The 21,000-nt window shown below is 40.9% G+C and overlaps 1 protein-coding gene across 2 annotated transcripts in view; it reads right to left on the bottom strand.

The window, feature by feature from the left end:
* CPM (carboxypeptidase M) overlaps positions 1-20,738 on the bottom strand; it is a 28,828-nt gene extending 8,090 nt beyond the window's left edge. Inside the window, exons 1-3 of one of the 2 annotated variants that reach the window (XM_056482573.1) lie at positions 20,595-20,738; positions 20,341-20,494; positions 5,292-5,389 (exon numbers count right to left, since the gene is read on the bottom strand). In XM_056482573.1, coding sequence (XP_056338548.1) covers positions 5,292-5,389; positions 20,341-20,494; positions 20,595-20,609 — 267 coding nt within the window. In that variant the 5' untranslated portion in view covers positions 20,610-20,738. Of the gene's footprint in view, positions 1-5,291; positions 5,390-20,340; positions 20,495-20,594 lie in introns of those variants that run through there. The other variant, XM_056482574.1, reaches the window with a different exon arrangement.
* Positions 20,739-21,000: the final 262 nt, after the last annotated feature.

Raw genomic sequence — 21,000 nt, 5'->3', positions numbered from 1 at the left:
TCAAGTTCAAGGTTAAGTTTTGACCAAGCCCTTGGAAAGCATCTGCTGTTCAGTGAAGCTTTACCCTGTTACTATAGAGGTCAGGTGTGTCTGTGGATAAGAGTTGAGTCACTCAGTTTTATTTTAGAGCTTGAAATAAAGGATGTACAGACACTGAAAGTAGGTTGCTGACAGTAAAATCAAGGACAGACACTTATACCTGCCTCAGGTTTAATATGAAGATAGAGGGAAGAGCAGGGGACAGCATGTATGTGTTCTGGGGCCTTGAGAGGACATGAACATTTAGTTTTGATTGCAGTATCCCAAAGGAGAGGCCAAAGTGCTTTGTGCTAGTGCATTTCACACCAAGGGTGACAGGAGAGCAAAGGAAATCCCTTTCTCCCAGCTCTAGGGATACAATTAGACATTAAGTTTGTGCACTTCAGATGTCAGCTTCCTCCTGTGCCCCAAAGGGAGAAAGTCATCAGGAAGGGCTTTCAGAGGTGCTCAGGGAAGCCGTGGAGGAAGGAGGGTGCGCGTGTCGGGACACGGACCAGCGCTGCAGAACAGGGCACGGCCGCTGCTCCTGCACAGCCCTCCAGAGTGCTGAGTGCCTCTGGCAGGGCTGGGTCAGTGTCAGCACCTGCTCAGCCACCACAGCATTGCTCAAGGAGCCTGAGCAGCAGCCAGGGAGGAGATTCAGGTTAGCTCCAACTGCACCTGCACTGTAACCCTTCACTGATCAGCCCTGGCTTTAGAGCAGTGCTCTTACCACATGATAGAGACCTAATAATTCCAGGGGACTAGGGGTGGATGGACTCTGCCTATTTTTATTATTAAAATTCTTTCCTTACACTTGGCCTGGTTTTAAAGTTGAACAATGTTGAAAGAAAGATCCAAACCATCAGGCAGGACCTGTTTCAGTGCTGCCCATCTCCTTGCTCCAGCCCCAGGGTCAGCATGCCAGGCACAGCCCCACCCAAGGAAGCACAGCATGAGCAGGGAAACCAGCAGGCCATCCTGGTTTCCCACTGAAATGCCTCACTTGCACAGTGTTATTTTTAACACCTGTACACATTAATTATCATGCACCGCTAGGACACTCCCCACTGGGGCTCTCCTCCTTGGCTAAAACACTCCAGTGCTGAAGTGGCTGTTTATGTGAATATTTGGCACACATCCCTTTATTTCTACAGCAGCAATCACTGCAGGCATCTGAGAAATACCACATGTGACAGGGGAGTGCAGTTCTCTGGTTTGTCACTGAAGGAAACAGCAACATAAAGTCTGGTGAAAGTTGTTAGCACCTGGGCAAACTCCACCAGCTTCAGGATCTACCTGGCTGAGTGATGGACAGCTTTTTCTTTTCTCACTCAAAAGAATCTGAAGAAACATAAGGAAAGAAGGAACTGCAGCAAGGCAGAGTTAAAATGTGCTGAAACAGACCTCAGCAACATCTAACTTCTTGCAAAGTCTGTTGTTAGCACTGAGATTCAATTGTTTTTAATTTTGAAATCTCTGGTGCTTCTGAGATTTTTCACATTACATCAGCTTATACTGAAGCTAGGTGGAAAACAGTTCACTATGCAATAAATATTTTTTATTAATAGGGTTTTTTTCCTAGAGCAAATACTGTTTCCCTGCATATCACTTCAATAATATATCACACAGGATTGAGGACATAGGAATATAGGCTTACAATTCCTTATAGCAAGTTGTGCAGTTATGCATCATGCTTATTGTGCAAATGAATGATTAAAAAACAGCCTTTTTTCCACAGTGATATTTTGATAGTGTAAATGCAGCTTCCATTAACTTTTTGGGATTAAGAGTAAGAAATTCTACACAAGACTCATTAGTTAAGTGCTTGGTGTTTTTTAAAGACCCCATTATGTTGATCACAAAAAAAAAATCTACTCCAGTCCTTATTTATCTAAGCCCTAATATTTCAGGAAACCCTACTGTGGATATGACTAAGTCTATCATGACATGGAAAACAGGGCAGAGTTGCTTTAACTTATTTCACAAGATAAGGCAGCAGATAAACACATCCTTTCACATAGGCTAGTTCAGACCTATCAGTACAGGCTCATTTTCCCACAATGAATGAGAAAAAATACTACTATTTTTAATAATATTTTTGCTACTACATTATTATTTATATTAGTATTTTATTGACAATATCATAAATAAATTGTTGTTTATTAAAACAAGCTATTGTATTATTTAATATTATTTGCATTGCTGTTATTTTATATGAAAAAATAAAGTGATCAGAAGTGGACACTTTAGGAGAAAAGGACTGATACCAGCACTGCCATCCTGAGAAAGAGTTTATCTTGTGATGGTCCAGTTCCTTTCTACAGCTGCAGAAAGTTAAAGCCATATACTCAAAACATTAAAGGGGGAAAGCAGAAACACACAGGAAGTTTACAGTTTGTTCAGATGTGCTTTTCCTTGAATGGTTTCCCTGCAGTGATATGCATGGTTTAGGAACAGCCTTCCAATCAAATCCTATTTGTTCAGTTGTACAGAATGGATTTCAGTCACAGGCACAGAGGGTCCAAAGGTGAAAGTTCTGCTCCATTTATGACCTAGGAGTATTTAGGAGTTTGGCTGTGGCTGATATTAAGCAGGAGGAGTTCTTCCCCAGGGAGGAATGTGTGACTTAGAGAGGATCTTTCAAGTAAGAGCACAAGGCTGGGACGAGAGAGGCTGCTGTCTAATTCAGAGTGGGAGTTGTCCCAGAAGATCAGGCAACCTCTCCCTCACCTTCCCCCTACAGACTTATTAACATTTCACAGGCTTATGCATTTTGTGCAGTCAATTCCTGCTTAAATCCGTTTTAATTTGGCTCAGGTTAAACAAAAAGTACTGCTAAAAATGGTGTCCAGCTTCATACAGCCAACACAAAGAGTGGGAGAAGTCTCTTGTTGCCTCTCAGTGGGTCTGGGGCAAAAGTTCACACTATCTGGCAACAGTGAACACAAATGAAAGCCTTTTAAATCTTGGCTGGTTATATCTCAGAGCATCAAGAAAAATGAACTTAAAAAAATAAATCTCTTCAGCTCTGAAAAGAAAGACTCCTTTCCTGATATTGTGTACTCACTTTATTAGAACTTCCCTATTGGGCAGCTTTCCAAATAACCTAGATTTTCTTCCAGCAGCATGTGTGAACAGCCCACACACGTGCAATTCAGGTTCCACCCCAACTTTTATGTTTCTGGAGCAGTGGGCCAGCTGAGTCAAAGTTAAGTGTCATATGTGTGCTCATAACAGGTTAGAAGGGCAGCATCACCAAACAACTCTTGAGAACAGAACCTCTCATTTTGTACCTTTTGTGGAAAAAGTCACTGAAGCACAAAAGACCTGACTGGATCAATGAAGCCATAATCCTGCAATTTCAATTTACGAAAGACTCTGGCACACAAGTTGAAACTTGTTGTATAATTTGTGCAAAACTTATCTGTCTAATATATTGTAGGGGTAGCTGAATCTATCCCCAGTGACTAGTCCAGCAGGATCTCAGATTACAGGAAAAAAATATTCAAGTTCTCCTACGCTTCTCTATATGAGGAATTAATTTCCTGCCATCTGAAATACATTTATGATTGACGAAATAAAAAACCCAAACACCACCATGTGTTACCTGTATGTCCCAAAAAAACCCCATACAGCAAAAATCATCATGATGGCCTGAAAAGGTTGAATAGCTCTATTTCTGGAATGCTCCCTAGGTGTGAGCTTGGTCTGACAAACAACTGGAATGTAGGATGCCTTAGCTGGGATCAACCCTGCTGAGACTGTCTGGCACTGTGTCTGATTTTAAAAGAGAACCTTGCCTCATTTCCCCATGAAGTCAATAAAAACCTAGATCCTGGGCAGTGATCTGAGTTCATCCCCATGAGCTCCCAGCCCTGTGGAGGTGCAAACACACTGTGTGTGTGTTGCTATGGCCAAAGCTCCTCGTGTGCATCCAGCTGGGCAGTGATGATGGCAGGGATGTTTCCTTGTGGGGACCTCAGTATGTGTGGCCTTTTGCAGTCCAGCAACACTGGCTTTGCAAGCCAGCCCATTCCAGATGAGATCATATCCTGCCCTCACCTCCTCCCATCAAAGCTGGGTGGTTCTCAGCCACAGGTTTGCAGCCTGCATGGACTGCAGGATGGAGCCTGGTTCCGAGATGCCTCGGTGACACACACCAGGCTCCAGGAGCTGCAAACCCCATCCTGGGCACCCATCTGACACCATGAATCAGCTTCCTCCCACACAGAGTTAAATTCCCAAGCAGCCAAACTCCCAGCAGCACTTTGAGCAAGGCCAGCGTGGAACAAGGTGAAACCAGTCTAACTTGGGGAAAATTCTTGGCACATAATGTCACAAGTGCCTGTAGGCATCCAAGGGCTCACACACAGAATTGTTAACAGCAATAACCTGTGACATGTTACCCTTTGCACAGGATACACTTTCCACTATATCTTTCTTAGTTTTGGGAATTCATAGTCTAGCACATATATACACATATATATACCTTGCTACTCCTGTTAAATTATTTAAACTTCACATGAAAGACTGCATAAAAACACATTGTACAGTTTAAACTTATCCTGAAGATGACTCATATAATCAGGTAAAGCTAAAGAATAAAATAAATATAAAGCAAAAAGTACTATAGAGGACAGTGAAGCTTTGATTCTTTCTGATTCAGATTCAAGTACTGTACCAGGTAGGCTCATAATCATAATTTTTCCTTGATCATTAATGAGTGGGCATTCTTCCCAGAGCAAGTTTATTGTTCTGGCATTACTTTTTCTTTTGTACTCTGTTATCTCAGGTGTTCCTCGTTACACCTAGTTCAGGTGTAATCTAGATGTTCCTAGCTTAAGGTTCTCAAGATAAATTTTCTTCCTACAATAAATGGTCTGATGCTGCACAGCAATTATTATTTAATCTTAGCATGTATTTGAAGAGTTCTATCAGTCATATTTCACACCTAGGCAATAACAATGTACAAGCAAACTGCTGCATCTGACTCATTGCCAGGAAACTCAAAGCCCCTGGGTTTACTCACTTGGAGAAGACAAAGCTCTCTACTGAAGAGAGTGTAGGATTGTAGGATCCTTCACCATGATGTAAGCTCTCCTAAACAAGGCAAGTTTATTCTGAAAATTCCTCAATAAATACACACATATTTTGTCTTCCTTGAGTTATGGCATACCTGAATAATAAGAAGCACATGCCTGAGAGAAGCTCACTGTAAACCCCTGGTAAGTGTATTTGGTATAAATGACATTGCAAAAATTGAAACATACCTCATCCCCATGCATATTAGCAACATACTTGAACTCTGGAATGCCAATCTTATGATGGGCTGGAAACCTTCCCAGAACAAGAACCCACAGGTCTCTACCTTTAAGAGGGGAACGGGAAAAGACATTTTTTAAAACAAGTGTAAAATCATACAAGCCTTAGAAGAATAAAAGGAGTTGGTCATTAAGACCATTGTACAAATTCTCATATTTCATTGGTGCCCACTCAGTCCTATATATAACATATCAAAGTAGACTGTGGGGTTCTTTTATTCTATAAATATTTGCAATATTAGTTATAGGAATAAATACACTTTGCCTTCTGCCCAAGTATGTAATAAACTCTGCAATTTCTAAAGCATTTAACCAGGACCAGAAAAGAAGGCTTTTTTTTTTTTTTAAATAAACACTTTTCAAATCAAATTTAGCAATTAAGACCACTCTTCCCCCCACCTCCCAAATTTTAAATCATAAGGCTTTTCTAAAATATATACAGAAGTTTTCATTATCACAAAGAAAAAACATCTGGTTTTGTACTAAAGACAACACAAAAAAGCTAAACACATTCATGCATTACTGCTCAGAAAACAGTAGGTACCAGAAAGAGTTGTATCAGAGACTTAATCCAAATATGTCAGCAGGGAAAGAATTAATAGCTACAGAAAGAGCATTAGTTAGGACCAGTGAAACTGAACTTTAAGTAACAACATAAACATACAAACATTATGGAAGTCCACACTTAGGCAGGGGTGAGAGGGAGAGGGGAGGGCGTTTTTTGTTATTCTTTTTAGTGATACTGTGGCATTTCAGACCTCATCTGCAAATCTGTGCTTCCCACTAGTCTGCTCAGTGAGGTGGATAACTCAAGTTTCAGCAGATGGCAGCAATGAAACTGGAGCAGTTCCTTGACAGCAGCAGAGACAGGCTCAGGTTGCTCATGCCCAGACCTCACAGTGTGTAGCTGTCCCCAGCTCCACAGGGCTTGGAGGGACCCACGACCTGCCCGAGAGGAGCCCAACCATCACATTGCAGGAAAGATGCAGTACTACAAAAAGCTATATGCAGTTCTATAAAATGCCTTATTTCCTAAATCTTTGTGAGCCATCAAATCTGCAGTAAACAAACTCTGGAGCATATCAGCTTCCCATTTGTGAAGGCATGACCCCTGTAGTCACGCACATGCCACAGCATTTTTGTTTTCTTTTCCAGCTATGTGCCTCTCAGCAGCTATACCACAAGGGTCATGACTTTGGGAATGGGAGAAAAACTTGAAGAGGACTGAAGCAACACTGCAAGATGCACTGAAACAGTTGTAGAGATAAAAAACTGAAGACAGTGGTTGCCAAACTAAATTCTCAGTTAACAGAATCAGGGTCTTAGGCTTGGGATCAAGAAGCAGCAAGACAGTGCTGAGAGCTGACAAATTCAACAGAGTGATCTCAGTATTCCCTGGTTTTACAGCTGCTCTTGAAGACATTGGTGTGCAACCCCTGTAATCATGCTATGCACAAAGCTGTGAGATGATGCTACTGACTCTTTCATTAAAGGACAATATCAGCAAGCAATCCATACTTTTAAAAATAATTTTGATTTGGTAAGAAAACTAGTTATTTGGCCTTGTTGTATGTAGAGCCACTGTTTCATAAAAGAAGAAAGAGCTTGATTTCTCTAAGCCTAGACAAATTGCAGAGTGGAGAACCCAAAGGTACCAGCTTTTAATCAAAAGGGAAAGAAACACACAAATCATCTCACCCTAGCCCTTCTCCCCTCCAAAACCTCCAGAGGTCCCTTCTAATCTCAACCAATCTGCAGCTCTGTGAAAACAGATGACAAGTCTTACTGCAGCAGCATATATTTGGAACTGAAAACAATCCTAGCAGTGAAAAAAACTGTCATTCATAATCAAGTGTGGACAACAGCCTCAACTTACTTTCCAACCCTGCAATGTGTCATTCTCTCTCTAGTCGTATCCTAGGGCAACTTCCAATGAATTACCAAGGAAGTCCTTACAGAATGCTCCTGTGATTCTTTGTCCTTATGCCCTCTCAGCCCTGCTTCCCAGCTCTCATTCCCTCTGCTGGAAGGCAAGTTCACACATCCCTCCTTGGTGCCAGTTGCCATGTGGACTTCTGCACCAAGAGGAGCACACCTGCTTACAGCCTTTCCACCACAGCCCAAACATAAAGGTGGTTTCTGCAAGCCTACAACGTGCAGCTCACAATATATTACTCAAGCAAAGAGGCCAAGTAGAGCTAAAGTGCTCTAGATGTTTCCATCATTTAAGTTTTCTACAAATAATAGTGTATTCTGATTTCAAATCTTAAAATAATACTTCCAGTGTCTTGCCATCAGCAGTTCTTATTCCTGCTGCTCTCTATGTGAATTGCACTCATGGGAAACATAAGGAAGAGCTAAGTATAGACTAACATTAAATACTGATGTAAATTGGTCTTTCCTGCATTAGGGGTCAGACTCTTTAGAGTTTGTGTGAGGGCCATCTACACGATAAACACTCCCATGAACTGAGATACCAATTATTTCCTGGCATTTCCAGCCTATAAGAAGTACTAACCCTTCCATTAACAATTACAATACATTCCTGGGTCTGCTCAGCCTGCAGTACTGGATAGTGTATCTGTGAGGGATGATGTAAGATTTCTTTCCATACGGCTGTAATTAACTGCATATAAAAAGATTCAGCATATGGATGGTTTCCTTTAATCAGCAAAGCCTAGATAACTCTGGTTTGGTACCTGAAGGGAACAGCTAAGCTTCCTCTCAGGCTTTGAAAAGCCATTTCTCACTGCCAAATTGCCAAACCAAAACTGACGTCAACTAATTAGTGAACTATATTTCAAGTGATGAAGACAAACGTGTGGTTCTGTGTGTCTCAGGACAAGTAACAAGATTTGCACTGGATCAGAGCCAGACCACACAGCTTCTAGTAGAATGAGAAGCTTTTTTAACTTTTTAAAAGGTTTTTTAGCACTGCCAATAGTTCACAACGTAGAGTCGGTATTCTAAACAGATGTACAAAAACTGGTAATTAAAATGAAGAATTGAAACTGATCTCCAGATCTGGTGGGAAAGAAACCAAATCAATCTGTAGATATTGGGAGTCTAGATTGTGCTCCCTGTTTTTGTTCTGAATTTTATTTCTGCTTTTCTTCACTTTGTTCTTTACAGCTGCACTTATGAAAAGCTCGTCATTTCAAAGGAAGTTATGGCTAGGAAATAAAGTCAAATTATAGTCAGGCTGGGGAATGGCTCAGACCCACTGTCAGTACCAGTCAGACTGGGGTACTGATTCAAGAGTTTGCAGGGAGGACCACAGGAAAAAGCAACAGACTGACTACAGTCCTTGTGGGCTGGCCATGAGTTACACACTGGCTTCACGGGTAGGAACTGCAGCAATACTCAATCTGTGCTAAGGCAGCCCCCACCTGGAAAGATGCAGGACAGAGAAGAGGGAAGAGAAATTAACTCTCATTAGAATGCAAGGTCCCAGAGCAATTGAATCTTAGAACCAATCTCAGAGTCACTGAACAGCCAGGTTAGAAGGAACCTCAAGAGATCATCCAGTCCAACCCTACATGGGAAAGGAAACTTAGATAAGATTATTTAGCACTTTGTTCAACTGCATCTTTAAAACCTCTAGTGAGGAGGATTTTATCTAATTTCTGGGAAAGTCATTCCCAGTGAATGATTCTCACTGTAAAAAATTTGATGAAAAGATGAAATCTCTCATTGTGCAACTTGAACCCACTGCCCCTTGTTTTTTTCCATGTGGCTCCTTGCAAAGAAAAAGGATCCACCCTTTTTGTAGCCACTCTTCAAGTACTAGAATTCTGTGATAAGATTCCCCCCTAAGCATTCTCTTCTCCAGGCAGATGAGCCTCCTGGGGCAACATTGTCTTCCAGCAAAACACTACCCTAGCTAATGAAGGACTTCAAGAGTAATTCCTTTTGCTAAATTATCACCAGCAGCACCCTTGCCCTGAGGAACTCTGATTTGTCATCACCAATTGAAGCTGGAAAATCTAAAGCCATTTTGGAACTTCTCTTCTGCAAGGGGACTGCCCAACAATACACATGGCTTGATTCAGATTCTAACAGAATTTGAAGTACCAGTACATTATCTGTATAACCAGAAATGGTTAATCAGAATGACTGATGTAGCAGTACTGCAAAAGTAGCCTTACAAGCACAAACAAATATGTGATTTTAATCTAGCCAGACTGAGTAAAACATCCCCAAAATAAGCTACATACCTGAAGCTGAGATCAGACAAACATCTGTAAGAACAACTGTACATCACATTCTTTTGTGAGCATTTATCCTTACTTTCAGGTATACCATGATCCACTGAGACAGAATGGATTGTCTAAAGACTTTGCCTGTAGTAGCTCTGGAATTAGTAATGAACAAAGTTAATATGCCAAGAAAAGCTAGGACACTTTAAATATCAGAAAGTCTTCAAGGCATTTCAAAGAATAAAGATATACAATCAATCACATACATCAACCAGGCATATCTGGCAATATTCAGCATGATGCTTAGGTAGGCAGAAAAAAAGCCAAAAGATTTGGCTGCAGGTCAAACACAGCCACTGAGTCACTATGTGGGGGCCACTGCTAAACTTAATATTCTGGCCTCTTCCCACGGATCCCTTATTACAGGCATGAGGAGCTCTCCAGGCAAAACATAAACAGAAGTATCAATTTCCCACTATTTAATCAGCTCCTATCTATTCCAAGAGATTATACCAGTCACTCTAATTTAGGAGTCAGCATCATATAAGTAGAACTGAGGAATAAACAATGACTCTAAAAAACAATAGATACTGTTTATTTGTATCCAAAGCACTTGAGAAAGGAAAAGAATCAAAACAATTAATGGTTCACATGTTTGCTTATCTTCCTAAAGGTTTACAAATCTTTGGTTGATTGGGACATCCATAGCTGCTTTGGACACTCTCACAAGACTTATATTTTATGAGAACAACAACCCTTTCTTTCCTATGTACATGTGAGTCATCACTGCACCATTTCCAGCTCTTATGATCAAGTTGAACACACTCTTTATACACATGACCATGAAAAATTGCCAATGCAGAGCACAGTCTCTACAACAGTACCTTATAGGTTATTTGAACAAAAATCAAGAAATGAAAATAAATTTGTAAAAGCCAAAGAAAAACAACCCTGAGGGAATACTGGTTTTAAATTAAGATATACTAACTTTATTATTACTCACTAAGAAGATGAGAACAGAGACACATGGAAATAGCCTGAGCAGACTTTTTTTACTATTTACACTTGACTGGTTTCATACTTACACCCAGAAACCAAAAAGACTATTTTTCCTTTTCACCAACTCTTATTTCTGTTAACAAAAGGTTTTTAAACTTAGCTCTAAAAAGTTGTACTTTCTTTTCTGAGAAAGCTGTGAAACTGGTATGCATCTAGTAATTTTCAGAAAAGCTATTGTATACACAAAAGTAATTAATATTATCCATTCACAGCAGTACCATTGGATCATCATGAATAAAGTGATTGCTTGTAACCCAAGGCAGCCATAAGGGAGAGGGGTGGTTTGTTTTAAAGTGCAATTTATCCTGTTTTGTTTGGCCTGCACTTTTACCTCCAGAGGCAGAGGATGTCAGAACTATTTCTGCCACTTGAAGGTAACAGAGGGAGTGCACTAGAGGTTGTGGTTCTTAGGTGGCTCAGAAGTTACTGCTGCACTTTAAGGATATCAGTTCACTGAAGTACCTCACCAAGAGACTTGATACACCTGTCCTGAAAAAATCCTTGTCAGATCTCAGACATTATGTTTGCCCCAAGAATAGGAAACTCAAAAGCATACACATGCCAACAGTGACAGCAGGCTCCTATAAATCCAAATACTGAGTGGTTCCCCCCATTCCTGTTTCTTCCTTTTTTTCCTTTAAACTGAATAAAGAGGGGGGGAATATTAACTTTTTAAAAATAATCCAGCCTTGGTCCTGATCATCTGTTTCTGTTTTAAGATTAAAGAATCTTAACTAGATTCTTTAGTTAAGAATCTATATTAGCCTGACCAGCTGTTTCCAGATTCTCTCCTAAAACAGGTCTGTAGAAACTTTAGGGACTGGCTTTCAGGAAAGGTAACAAAGACACAAGGCAACAACTAAGAATCAGGCTGTTACTACCTAGGAGTAGAGTAATTTGGTCTCCAGCCTCTTGAGCAAACATGCTCTGGTGGCCTCTGTTTATTCTTGGGATTTTGAGATCAGCCCAATGCAATTGTGCAGCAAAGCAAGTTTTTTAGGCACACCACAATCAGGAAATACACTTCATCAGAATCATCCTGGCTGTGTATTGCTTGAAGTGCACACCAGGGAAGGCATCTGTGCCCACCTTATTCCTGTAATGTTCTTTGGGAAACTGAATTATGGATCAGACTGAACTTTTGAACTGACAATAGCACTGCATTTCTTACAGAGAATTCTCTTTTATTTTAGATTTAGGATAAGTGTTACCTTTTTTGATGTGCTCAAGTTCTATTTAAACGCCCCAGGTAACTGCAAGACTGTGGATGTAGAACACACTGGCTAGGGACAAACAGGAAATGTAACTCAACTGTCCTAAATCCACTGTGAGCTCAGCATGTTAGGTAGCAGCTACAGTAATTTAATTAACTAACTCTGACTGCCATGGTCTGACCTTTCTCATAACAACAAGTAAGTCCTAGATATAAAACTGCAGAATCATCTGCTTAGAAACATCCTCTAACCTCTTTCTCATATCTGAGCCACTGCACAGCTTATAAGAATGAACAGTTTTACAGGGAGGGTATTCTCTCAGCTGTGAGGGGAAGAGATCAACAGCCAGTACTATGCATTTTCTTTTTCTATGTCCACTTCATAAAATTAATCTTCTAATTAATAAAAGGTTCCAGGGGCAGAACTTGCAGAAAGTTTAGAAATCACATGCACATTCAGATTTCATAAAAAAAAAAAAAAATCCTCCCAGCCCTAAAGACAATCTAGATGTCTCTTCTACACAATAACATGTACATAACAACTGTCTAAGGAACAAATGTTTCATTGTAAGAAGTCTTGCAAGCAATTAATTAATGTATTATAAGTAGGTCTCCATGTACTTATGTGAACACAATATGTGATAGCTACACACAGCAAACCTTTAATTATGTAGCCCTGAAAATAAGCAGGACTGTTTCCTTCAAGGATCCACAGCCAGAGGTCCCAGGCAGAAAGGCTGGGCAGAAGGGATGCAGGGCACACTGCTCTTCTTTTGTGGGAAGTGAATGGAATGCTGCTAGGAACACTTTCCACTAAAAAGTCTCATTGTCTGGAGTGGGATAGGAGGAATGTGTTACTAAGCTCTTCTCAAGCTAAAAGGAGAATGCAGACAAATTGACCATCTGGGTAAAACTGAGGCACAAGATAAGAGTTTTATTTCTTTAAGTAAGTTTGTGATGAGGATCATATTTCATTTACAGGGCTAAAAATGTATGCACAATGCTCCAAAATGCAGAATCCTACAAGCAGTGAGGGAGAAAAAAACCATTAATTTATGTCTATTGTGCACCATTGTTAGTGACTGTATATACTCTGTATTTTAGTTAGTTTTCAAACAAACTAAACCCCCAAACAAAATCTCTTGCATATTTACTTCCTTAACACCAGGAAAGGATATGGATACTGCACCCACCAGCTGCAATTGGTGATTCTATGTTACACGAGCTCCAGAGCATTGCTAACCTCATTGGTGTGAATTACAATAACCAGTAGTCAATTCTGCCTATTTCTAAACAAACACAGAAAGCTGCAAAGTCCTGCTGAAGGAAAACAGGATGGCTGCAGCCTTCAGACCTCTACTGCTCTGAAAAAAAGGTTGACAAATACATGCTGCAACCAGACAACTACAAAGCAAAAGACAGAGAGGAAGCAGGAGAACAGAGATTTTTCCCACAAGGCTGATTCTAAATAAACGCTACTCACATTAACAGTGTACTATTTCTAAACAGATTAGATATTTCCATTTTGTATTTACAACATTAAAATTTCCATACTAGATAACAGTTTATATATGAGAAATGTTTGATCTACATTGCTAGGATAGGTTCCCCTCACACTTTTTTAAAAAAAAAATTATTTATTTATTTAGGCTGGGACAGAAATCTCTAATACAGCATGGTCCACAGGAAAAACAAACAAGCAAATGAACAAACTTTCCCACAAAATTTTCTGCAAGAAGTGTATTTAAGTAGAAGAAATCATAGAAGGCAGGACAAAGTGATTGACCAATTCACAGAAAGTATAAAGCAGAGAAGACAAAGTAAAATTATTTGCTTAACTGCAACAGAATAGGAATGTGTTCAGAGTCAGTGACTGCATCTCCAAGAGTTAATGTCTAAGCTTATCAAACTTTTAAACATCTGACACTGACCAAGTGACGCTTTTTATGAATGATTCATGCAAAAAGCATAGTTATACTGACAGGAAAGCAAAGTTAAGTCTTGTTATCATCAGATAAAATCTTAGTACTTGGCTGTTGGAGGACTGATTGCACACAAACTACTTGTGCCCCATCACAGGATTCAAATGCTAGAGGATGCAGACAGATAATATATGAATCTATATTTCAGCATTTCAAGAATTTTTAGCTTCAGTTAGGGCAAACAGACTTAGGATTTAGAGCTAATATAGTAATGGTGACTTCTATTTCAACACATGATTTAGAGCAAAGCGCAGCTGGGAGCTGAAGACTTAAGAATACAAACTAATACTTCTTGTTTTGAAAGTCATGGTTTAGCTTTCACTAGATAAAACACGAAGGAGCCAGTATTCCTTCTCTGTTTTATTTCCCCTTCCCATCACTGTGACTCACATAATGTGCTGCAAATAGAGTTTGGCTCTAAGGCTGCTAATATCAAGCCCATCTGTGAACCCAAACACCTTTTCAAGAAAAAAATGAACATGTAAACCTTCTCAGAATCTTGTTAACATACATTTATATGCCACACACACTGTCAAAGATGAGAACAAAGATGGTTATGAGGAAAGACACAAAAAAGAGCAAGTGAACACATAACAGGAAAAAAATATTCAGAAGTGGGCAAGCACGGATAAGAATTTAACTATCACAGTAAATTTTAGAATGCCCATTTTTACATGGAACTCTGGACTGGAGCCAAGCAACTTTATTAGGATTTGTATCATGGGGCCCTCAGGGTAGAAAATGTCTCATTCATTCTTATTTCTAAAAACAAACTTTGAAAAACCTCAAGCTTGTATTATCTATACACACCATACTTGCATGACAAGCCTGTAAGGAAGTTTGTGGGGTGGGGATAAGGAGGAGGGAAGGGAAAAAGAGAAATTATCAGGGATTGGAGACAGGAGGAAAGTCATCTACAGCAGTCAAACTGAATAAACCTAAGTTAAAATTCTCTACACAAATATACCTCATGTAATGTAAGCACAGAAAAAATAACTGCAATATAGTCTTAAAGACAACATATTTGCTATGGATTTTTGTCTAGGTTTATTTTAATACAAAAAGAATTCTCTTTATTACTTTTAATTTTCCTTCCTTCTTTTAAAAACACTGGCACTAGCATTTAATAATGGGTAACACCAAGAAACTTACCTAGAAGTACAGTGTGCTGTACATAACCTTCTCATTCTATTTCTGTGCAGTGCCAGAACCCCAGAGTCAACCCAATAATAATTCCAGTAGAATACAAACATTGTATGGATAACGTATTTCAGCTTTGTTTTCTCCAGCAGTAAAACTTGCTTTCTAGTACTTTAAACAAAGTAAAATATAATATAGAATATATACAGAATATAAATGCAATGCAAATTCAATAAAATTTCCAATGCACTATTGATTGTAACTCAGGCTCCTTCCATACTGTATTACAATAAATAACTTGAGTTCCTATTTTTTCCCAGCTACATACAGACTATTAATGTGTAGATGGGACAAGTACAATACCTAGCCTTTTGTTATTAACTATTTTCACTGAAGTGCAGTGACCCTTAAATCAGCACTCCCCTGTTCAATTACCACCCATAAGTGCCAAAGGCATCACCTGCACTGTATTTAAGTTGACCTCTGGCACACCTTGGGCACACATTCCATTGATGTTGGTGAGCAATGATGGATTAAATGCCTAGGTTTATTGTCCAGGTTTTCTACTGACTGCATTACCAGGCACATGTTGCATGCAGCACTACCTGAGCCCTAATCCCTAGCACACCCTTTTGCTGAAGTCACAGCTGCTTATCAGATGGAAACCTGGGCATGCTCATTCCCTCCTGTTTTCCAAGGAGGAAAACACACGAATGCAGGCAGTAAGGAGATGTAATATGCTCCAACAGCCACTGAGCAACCTGGCCTGCTGGGAGCCCTGCTGAGCACACCTTCCCTATGGCCCATAGCACAGCCCATGCATCAGCCACGGTGAGTCCTGCACGAGCTATGAAACCCACAGCAAACACACACACACCCCTGCATATCTCAGCCTTTCTTGTTTACAGAGCAGGGATAGCAAAATGCTGACAAGCAAGACTCACTGCTCAAAAACAAAACCAAAAAATTTCCCCCAAAGTTAGCAAAGTGTTTAACTGGATGGAATGTGTCTGTCCAAGGGCAACAGAGAGAGCAACTGAATGAATATGGGTGTTCACTAAGCATCAGAGTTGTATGACTAAGCCACATAGCTCCCAACCAAAGAAGCTTCCAGGACAGCTCTTTTGCAAGGTATTTCTGAGCATTTCTAGTGGAACCAGAACAAAATCTGTCAGCTTATTTTACCTTTTGTCTCTCCAGTGATAAAATCTGCCAAACTACTAATATATAAGTCAACTTTGAAATGTCATTAGGTAAAGACAAGGGTACTTTAACCACACAAACCTTTCCCTCAGTGAGCAGAATCTGGCCTGAGGATGTTTACAACTGCCCCAAGTTGACTGGAATTCTAAAAATGCAGACTGGCCTCCATACAATCTAGACCTGAACCAAGCTGTAATTAGCATGCTATCACTTTATCTCAATCCAGAGTGTATCTGAAAAGACTTTTTATAGTGTGGATCTACCACAAAAGTTACTCCACTCTTCCAATACCTGGCTGCTTTTGTCCTCCTGAGGAGATCATCAGGTCTGTTAGAATCCTTAAGTCAGCTTCCCACCACCTTTGTTTTCTTTTCAAAGCATAACAGCAGCACTGCTTCTTGAACAATGAAAAGCCATAGATCATACACATACATTGACTATTTTCCCTTTGGTAATGCACTCTAAGATTTGCTTGCTGAAGAGTCAGTCTGTTTTTCACTGGGGTGGCACTAGGCAGGATGGGTTAATATGATTACACCAGGTCCCATTCCTCCACCCCAGACTGATGCAGCTCTGCAGATTCTTCCATTATAGAGTGTACACATTGTTCTGAGGTTGGATATTGGACATATTAGAAAACTGAACTCCTGACAAAAAGCTTTTATAACTTTATTCAACAACATACCTGAAACAATATAAAAGAACCAAGGTATTTTCTGAGCCATCACAGATCTCTGCCTACCTGCTGCTAAGACTGTATCAGGTTTCTCACAGAAAAATCACCTACAAATTTTGAGGGATATGAGGATACCTACTAAACTAGACCAAAAGGTAACATTCAGTTTTGTCAGCCAATGAGCTACATCTTTTAAGCTTCTTTCTCCCCTATTATTTAAGGATAATAGCTTAGCAGATGAGATACATAATTAAATATCATAGCTTCCAAATCAGATCTGGAGACTGAACAAGCCATTGCCAGTCTAGAACACATTGTGCCCAGTAATTTGGCAGAGGTGCTCCTAGTAACCTGGCAGGGGGGAATTTCTATATGGTGATGTAAACCACCACAAAAATTGGGCGTCTTTTCATTTTTTTTCCACTGAGGATCTTGGTACAGATTCTGCTGTGTACATCACTATTACAGTCTACGTGCATCAAATAAACACACTATGTAAATATCACCTCAGATTTATCCATAACAAATCACACTTGCCTGAGTTTTATGCAGAAATGACTGATTTAGTGAGATGAAGCAAAGCACCCTGTTTCTTTAGTCTTGACCTTAGCAAAGCTTTCAAGAGAACAACAGATTCAGGAATTGCATGGGACCTCTGGAGGTCATCTGGTCCAACTCATCTCCTTAAGCAGGGCCACCTACAGCCAGCTGCCCAGGACTGTGTTCAGACAGCTTCTGTCTTCATCTCCAAGGATGCTCCCTGAGCAGCCTGTTCCAGTGTCTAGTCAACCTAATGGTGGCTTTGTGAACAAGCTGGGAACACATGGATTAGAGGAAGAGACTACAGTAAGGTCAGAAGCTGACTGGGCTGAACAACTGGTGGTTCAAGAGACAGCAAATTATTAGCAGCATTCCTCAAGGGTGAATACTGGGGCTGATGCTGTTTGATACCCTCATCAGGGCCAGGACTGCCATTCAGAAGGCCCCTAACAAGCTGAAGGAATTTCTTGACAACAAACTCACAGAGTTTGACCAAGATGAATGCAGAATCCTGCAGCTGGAAAAAAAAAAGAGCCACATATTTGGATTACCAGCTCGAGAAACTAACCCCATGCAGGTCCAGACTGCAGACTGGCTGAGTTGCAGCTGTGCAGCCCAAGGGCTGCAAGGTGGCTCAAGTACCCTGAGACTTTGCAGAACCTCCACCCTTGCAGATATTCAGAAGTAGAGTGGAGAGAGCCCTGAGCATCATCATTAACTTCAAGTGAGCCTGGCTTTGAACAGGAACTAGACAGCCTCCAGACCTAAGTTACTTTATCATCTGCCTGAAGCAGGCAAGGCTTCTGACATGAAGAGTGCTTAATTCCTTAAATTTAATTCCTTAAAAGAAATACACACAATCACTTTCTGAAGTGGTAATACACAGGTCCCTATCATCCTCCATAGCTTCTAAGAGCTGGATTTTTACATCCTTGCAGAGCTCTGCTCTACTCACACCTACCAAAAGTCAAACCTTTACTCACATTCTTCATAATACAAGGCTACATGGCAGTATAAAATACTAGATTATTAGATAAAATTGTAGTAAAATGTAGCTTAACAAATAACACAGGAACAATAGCCATTCATGATAATAGTAAAATAATGTCTGTTTGCTTTATAGGTGTTACTTTGATCCACGGGATACTTATTCATCATCAAGAATGCTCATATCCAGAGTATCAACTTGCTACATCACATTGATCTCAGTTTTATAGTACTTAAATTAATTCCTGTTTCTCATCATCAAGAAGTACATTTTGCTATCATGGTTTAGCTAATTGGCAGGAAGACAACTAGTAAACCCATACAAGTGTGTGCACGCACAGACAGTCATGCTTGCGTCAGCTTAACTGAGAATAGAGGATCAGAACTCCAACACACAGACCAAAATTGAAACTTCATTTTCACCAAAATTCTATAACCACAGTTGTCACAAAAATTTCTCTTAGTATGAGCAAAAAAAAACCCCAAATTAGACCCTAATTCAGTACCATCCCCTGCCATATGCTAGGTGATTCTGAAAGTTCATTTCTCAACGAAGGTAGAAATCTCCTAACATTATAAAAAACTGAAAGAATAGAGGAGCATTTAATATTTTTCACTGCCATTCTGCTTTACATGGCACTGAGAATAAAAACAAGGAGAGCCCACACAGTTCTCTTCTCAGAGTTTGGCAAAGCAGAATGCAATATATCAAAATCTGAATGATGTTTCAGTGCATTGCTCAATCAAGAGGTGATGCTCTTCCAGTTTTCATGCTGATGGAACTCAGACAAGTTGAACACCTCATGTTATCAGCTTTCAGGAATCTAGATATGTAAAAGCCAAACTTTCAATCTCTCAGGCTGGATGAAAGGTTTTTGCTCACCCCCACAAAGATAAGCCAGCTGAGTTCTTGGCAGAAAAGTCATAATCTAGTCCCATGATCAGAACCTTAGCTAAGTTCTCTAAAGGTATGAAAATGAGGATGTGGATAATTGCTAGTTTGTGCTGGAAGGAACTGTACTTACAGGAACTAATCTCCTGCATGGATGAATAACATAACCCAATCTAATTCTGCCTTTGATGAAACCAAAACCAACACAGTTTAAATAACTTTACAATTCCTTGTCTACTTTGAGATACATGGTAAATCAAGGCAGAAGGCATGAAAATGTCTTCATGATCATCTACCAAGAAGAATACAGATTTTTGGTTTTCAAACACAAGCGTGGATTTGATAACAGATGCTACAAATGGCTCCTTCCAGTGGTACAAAATGGGATTAGAGGAACAGACGTTTCTAAAGAATGGATTTTCTATCTAGTTTTAAAGCTCTTCCGTGATTTAGTTTTTTGAACTGAGATTCAATAAAGTAGTTTTGTTGTTTTTTTCCTTAAAATTAAACAGATATACATTAAAGTCCATAATAAACACTAATTTTTAAAATCTCTTTTTAAAAAGTAGCCACTCCCACAACCCCCCCCCAAATTTACAGTAAGAAAGTACCAATCATAAGGAGATAAATTAAAACATCAATATAAGGTCAGAAATGTGATTATTGACTTCAGTACACTTTCCTGTAAGGTTTGAGACTGAAATCCTATTCTTCATCTACAGCACAGGACCTTGTATCAGAAGGTATTCTTAATGCAACCACCAGCTAGAAAACAGCTTTAATTGTATCCACCCAGAACAGGCACTTGGCAAAGGAGTCCCAGATGTTCTACACTCCATAAGGACGGATCTCTCTCTGAAATTGCCACTCAGGACGTCTCCAATTCTCAGAAACATTAGTGTTGGGAGAACTTTCACCCGGATGACACATACGATGCTTCAGCCAGAGTGTGTTATTCACGCTTAAGCAAGAGGAAGACGAAACTTCACAGAGGTTTGTTAGAGCAGCCCCGCAGCCAGCAAGCGCCCACGAAACGCCACCTTTAGCGGCACCTGCCCCGGTTAAATGAGAACAACAAGGCTCTCTGCCCCGTCCCGCCGCCCTTACCTTCCACCGAGCGCCCGATGCTGTGCAGGTGGGTGAGGGCGGGGTAGGCGGCATGAACCCCCTTCAGGTACTGCTCCAGCTCCTCGCTGTGGTGGTACCTAAAGTCCAGCGCGGCCGCGGAAACCAGGCAGAGGATGAGGATTCCCACCGCGCCCTAGAAAGAAAGAGATGAAGCCAGCCCGCGGAGAGCCCCCTCCCTCCCTCTTTCCATGTGTCGCTGCCGGAGCAGGTGCTGCAGGTGCTGCCCGCCCTACCCGTGCCGCTCGCATGGTGACGGTGATGGTGATGTTGATGGTGACAGTGATGCTGATGTTGATGGTGACGGTGCCGCCGCCGCTCCGCCACTGCCGCGCCGGGCGGGGGCCGCCATCCCCATCCCGGCCCGGCCCTGCCCCTGACTGACGCGGGACACATCCACTCAGCTCCCCCGGCCCGCCCCGGGCTCGGGGCCCGAGGGGACAGCCCTCCCCTTGTCCTTGTCCCCTCCCTCCTGGCGGGCCGCGCTCTCACCTGCGCGGGGCGCGGCTCCGGCGCGGCTGCCAGCGCTGCGCTCCGCTCATCGCCGCGCTTCTTCCTCCTGTTCCTGCCGGGGGGGAGCGGTGTCTGTAGGGATTAAAAACCCCAAACAACAAACCGGGGAGGGGTGCGGCACGTTTTGAC

Source organism: Oenanthe melanoleuca, chromosome 1A, assembly GCF_029582105.1.
Source record: "Oenanthe melanoleuca isolate GR-GAL-2019-014 chromosome 1A, OMel1.0, whole genome shotgun sequence".
Classification (NCBI taxonomy): Eukaryota; Metazoa; Chordata; class Aves; order Passeriformes; family Muscicapidae; genus Oenanthe; species Oenanthe melanoleuca.
The sequence above is the reverse complement of the archived record's forward strand: the minus strand, read 5'-3'. Positions and strand labels throughout refer to the sequence as shown.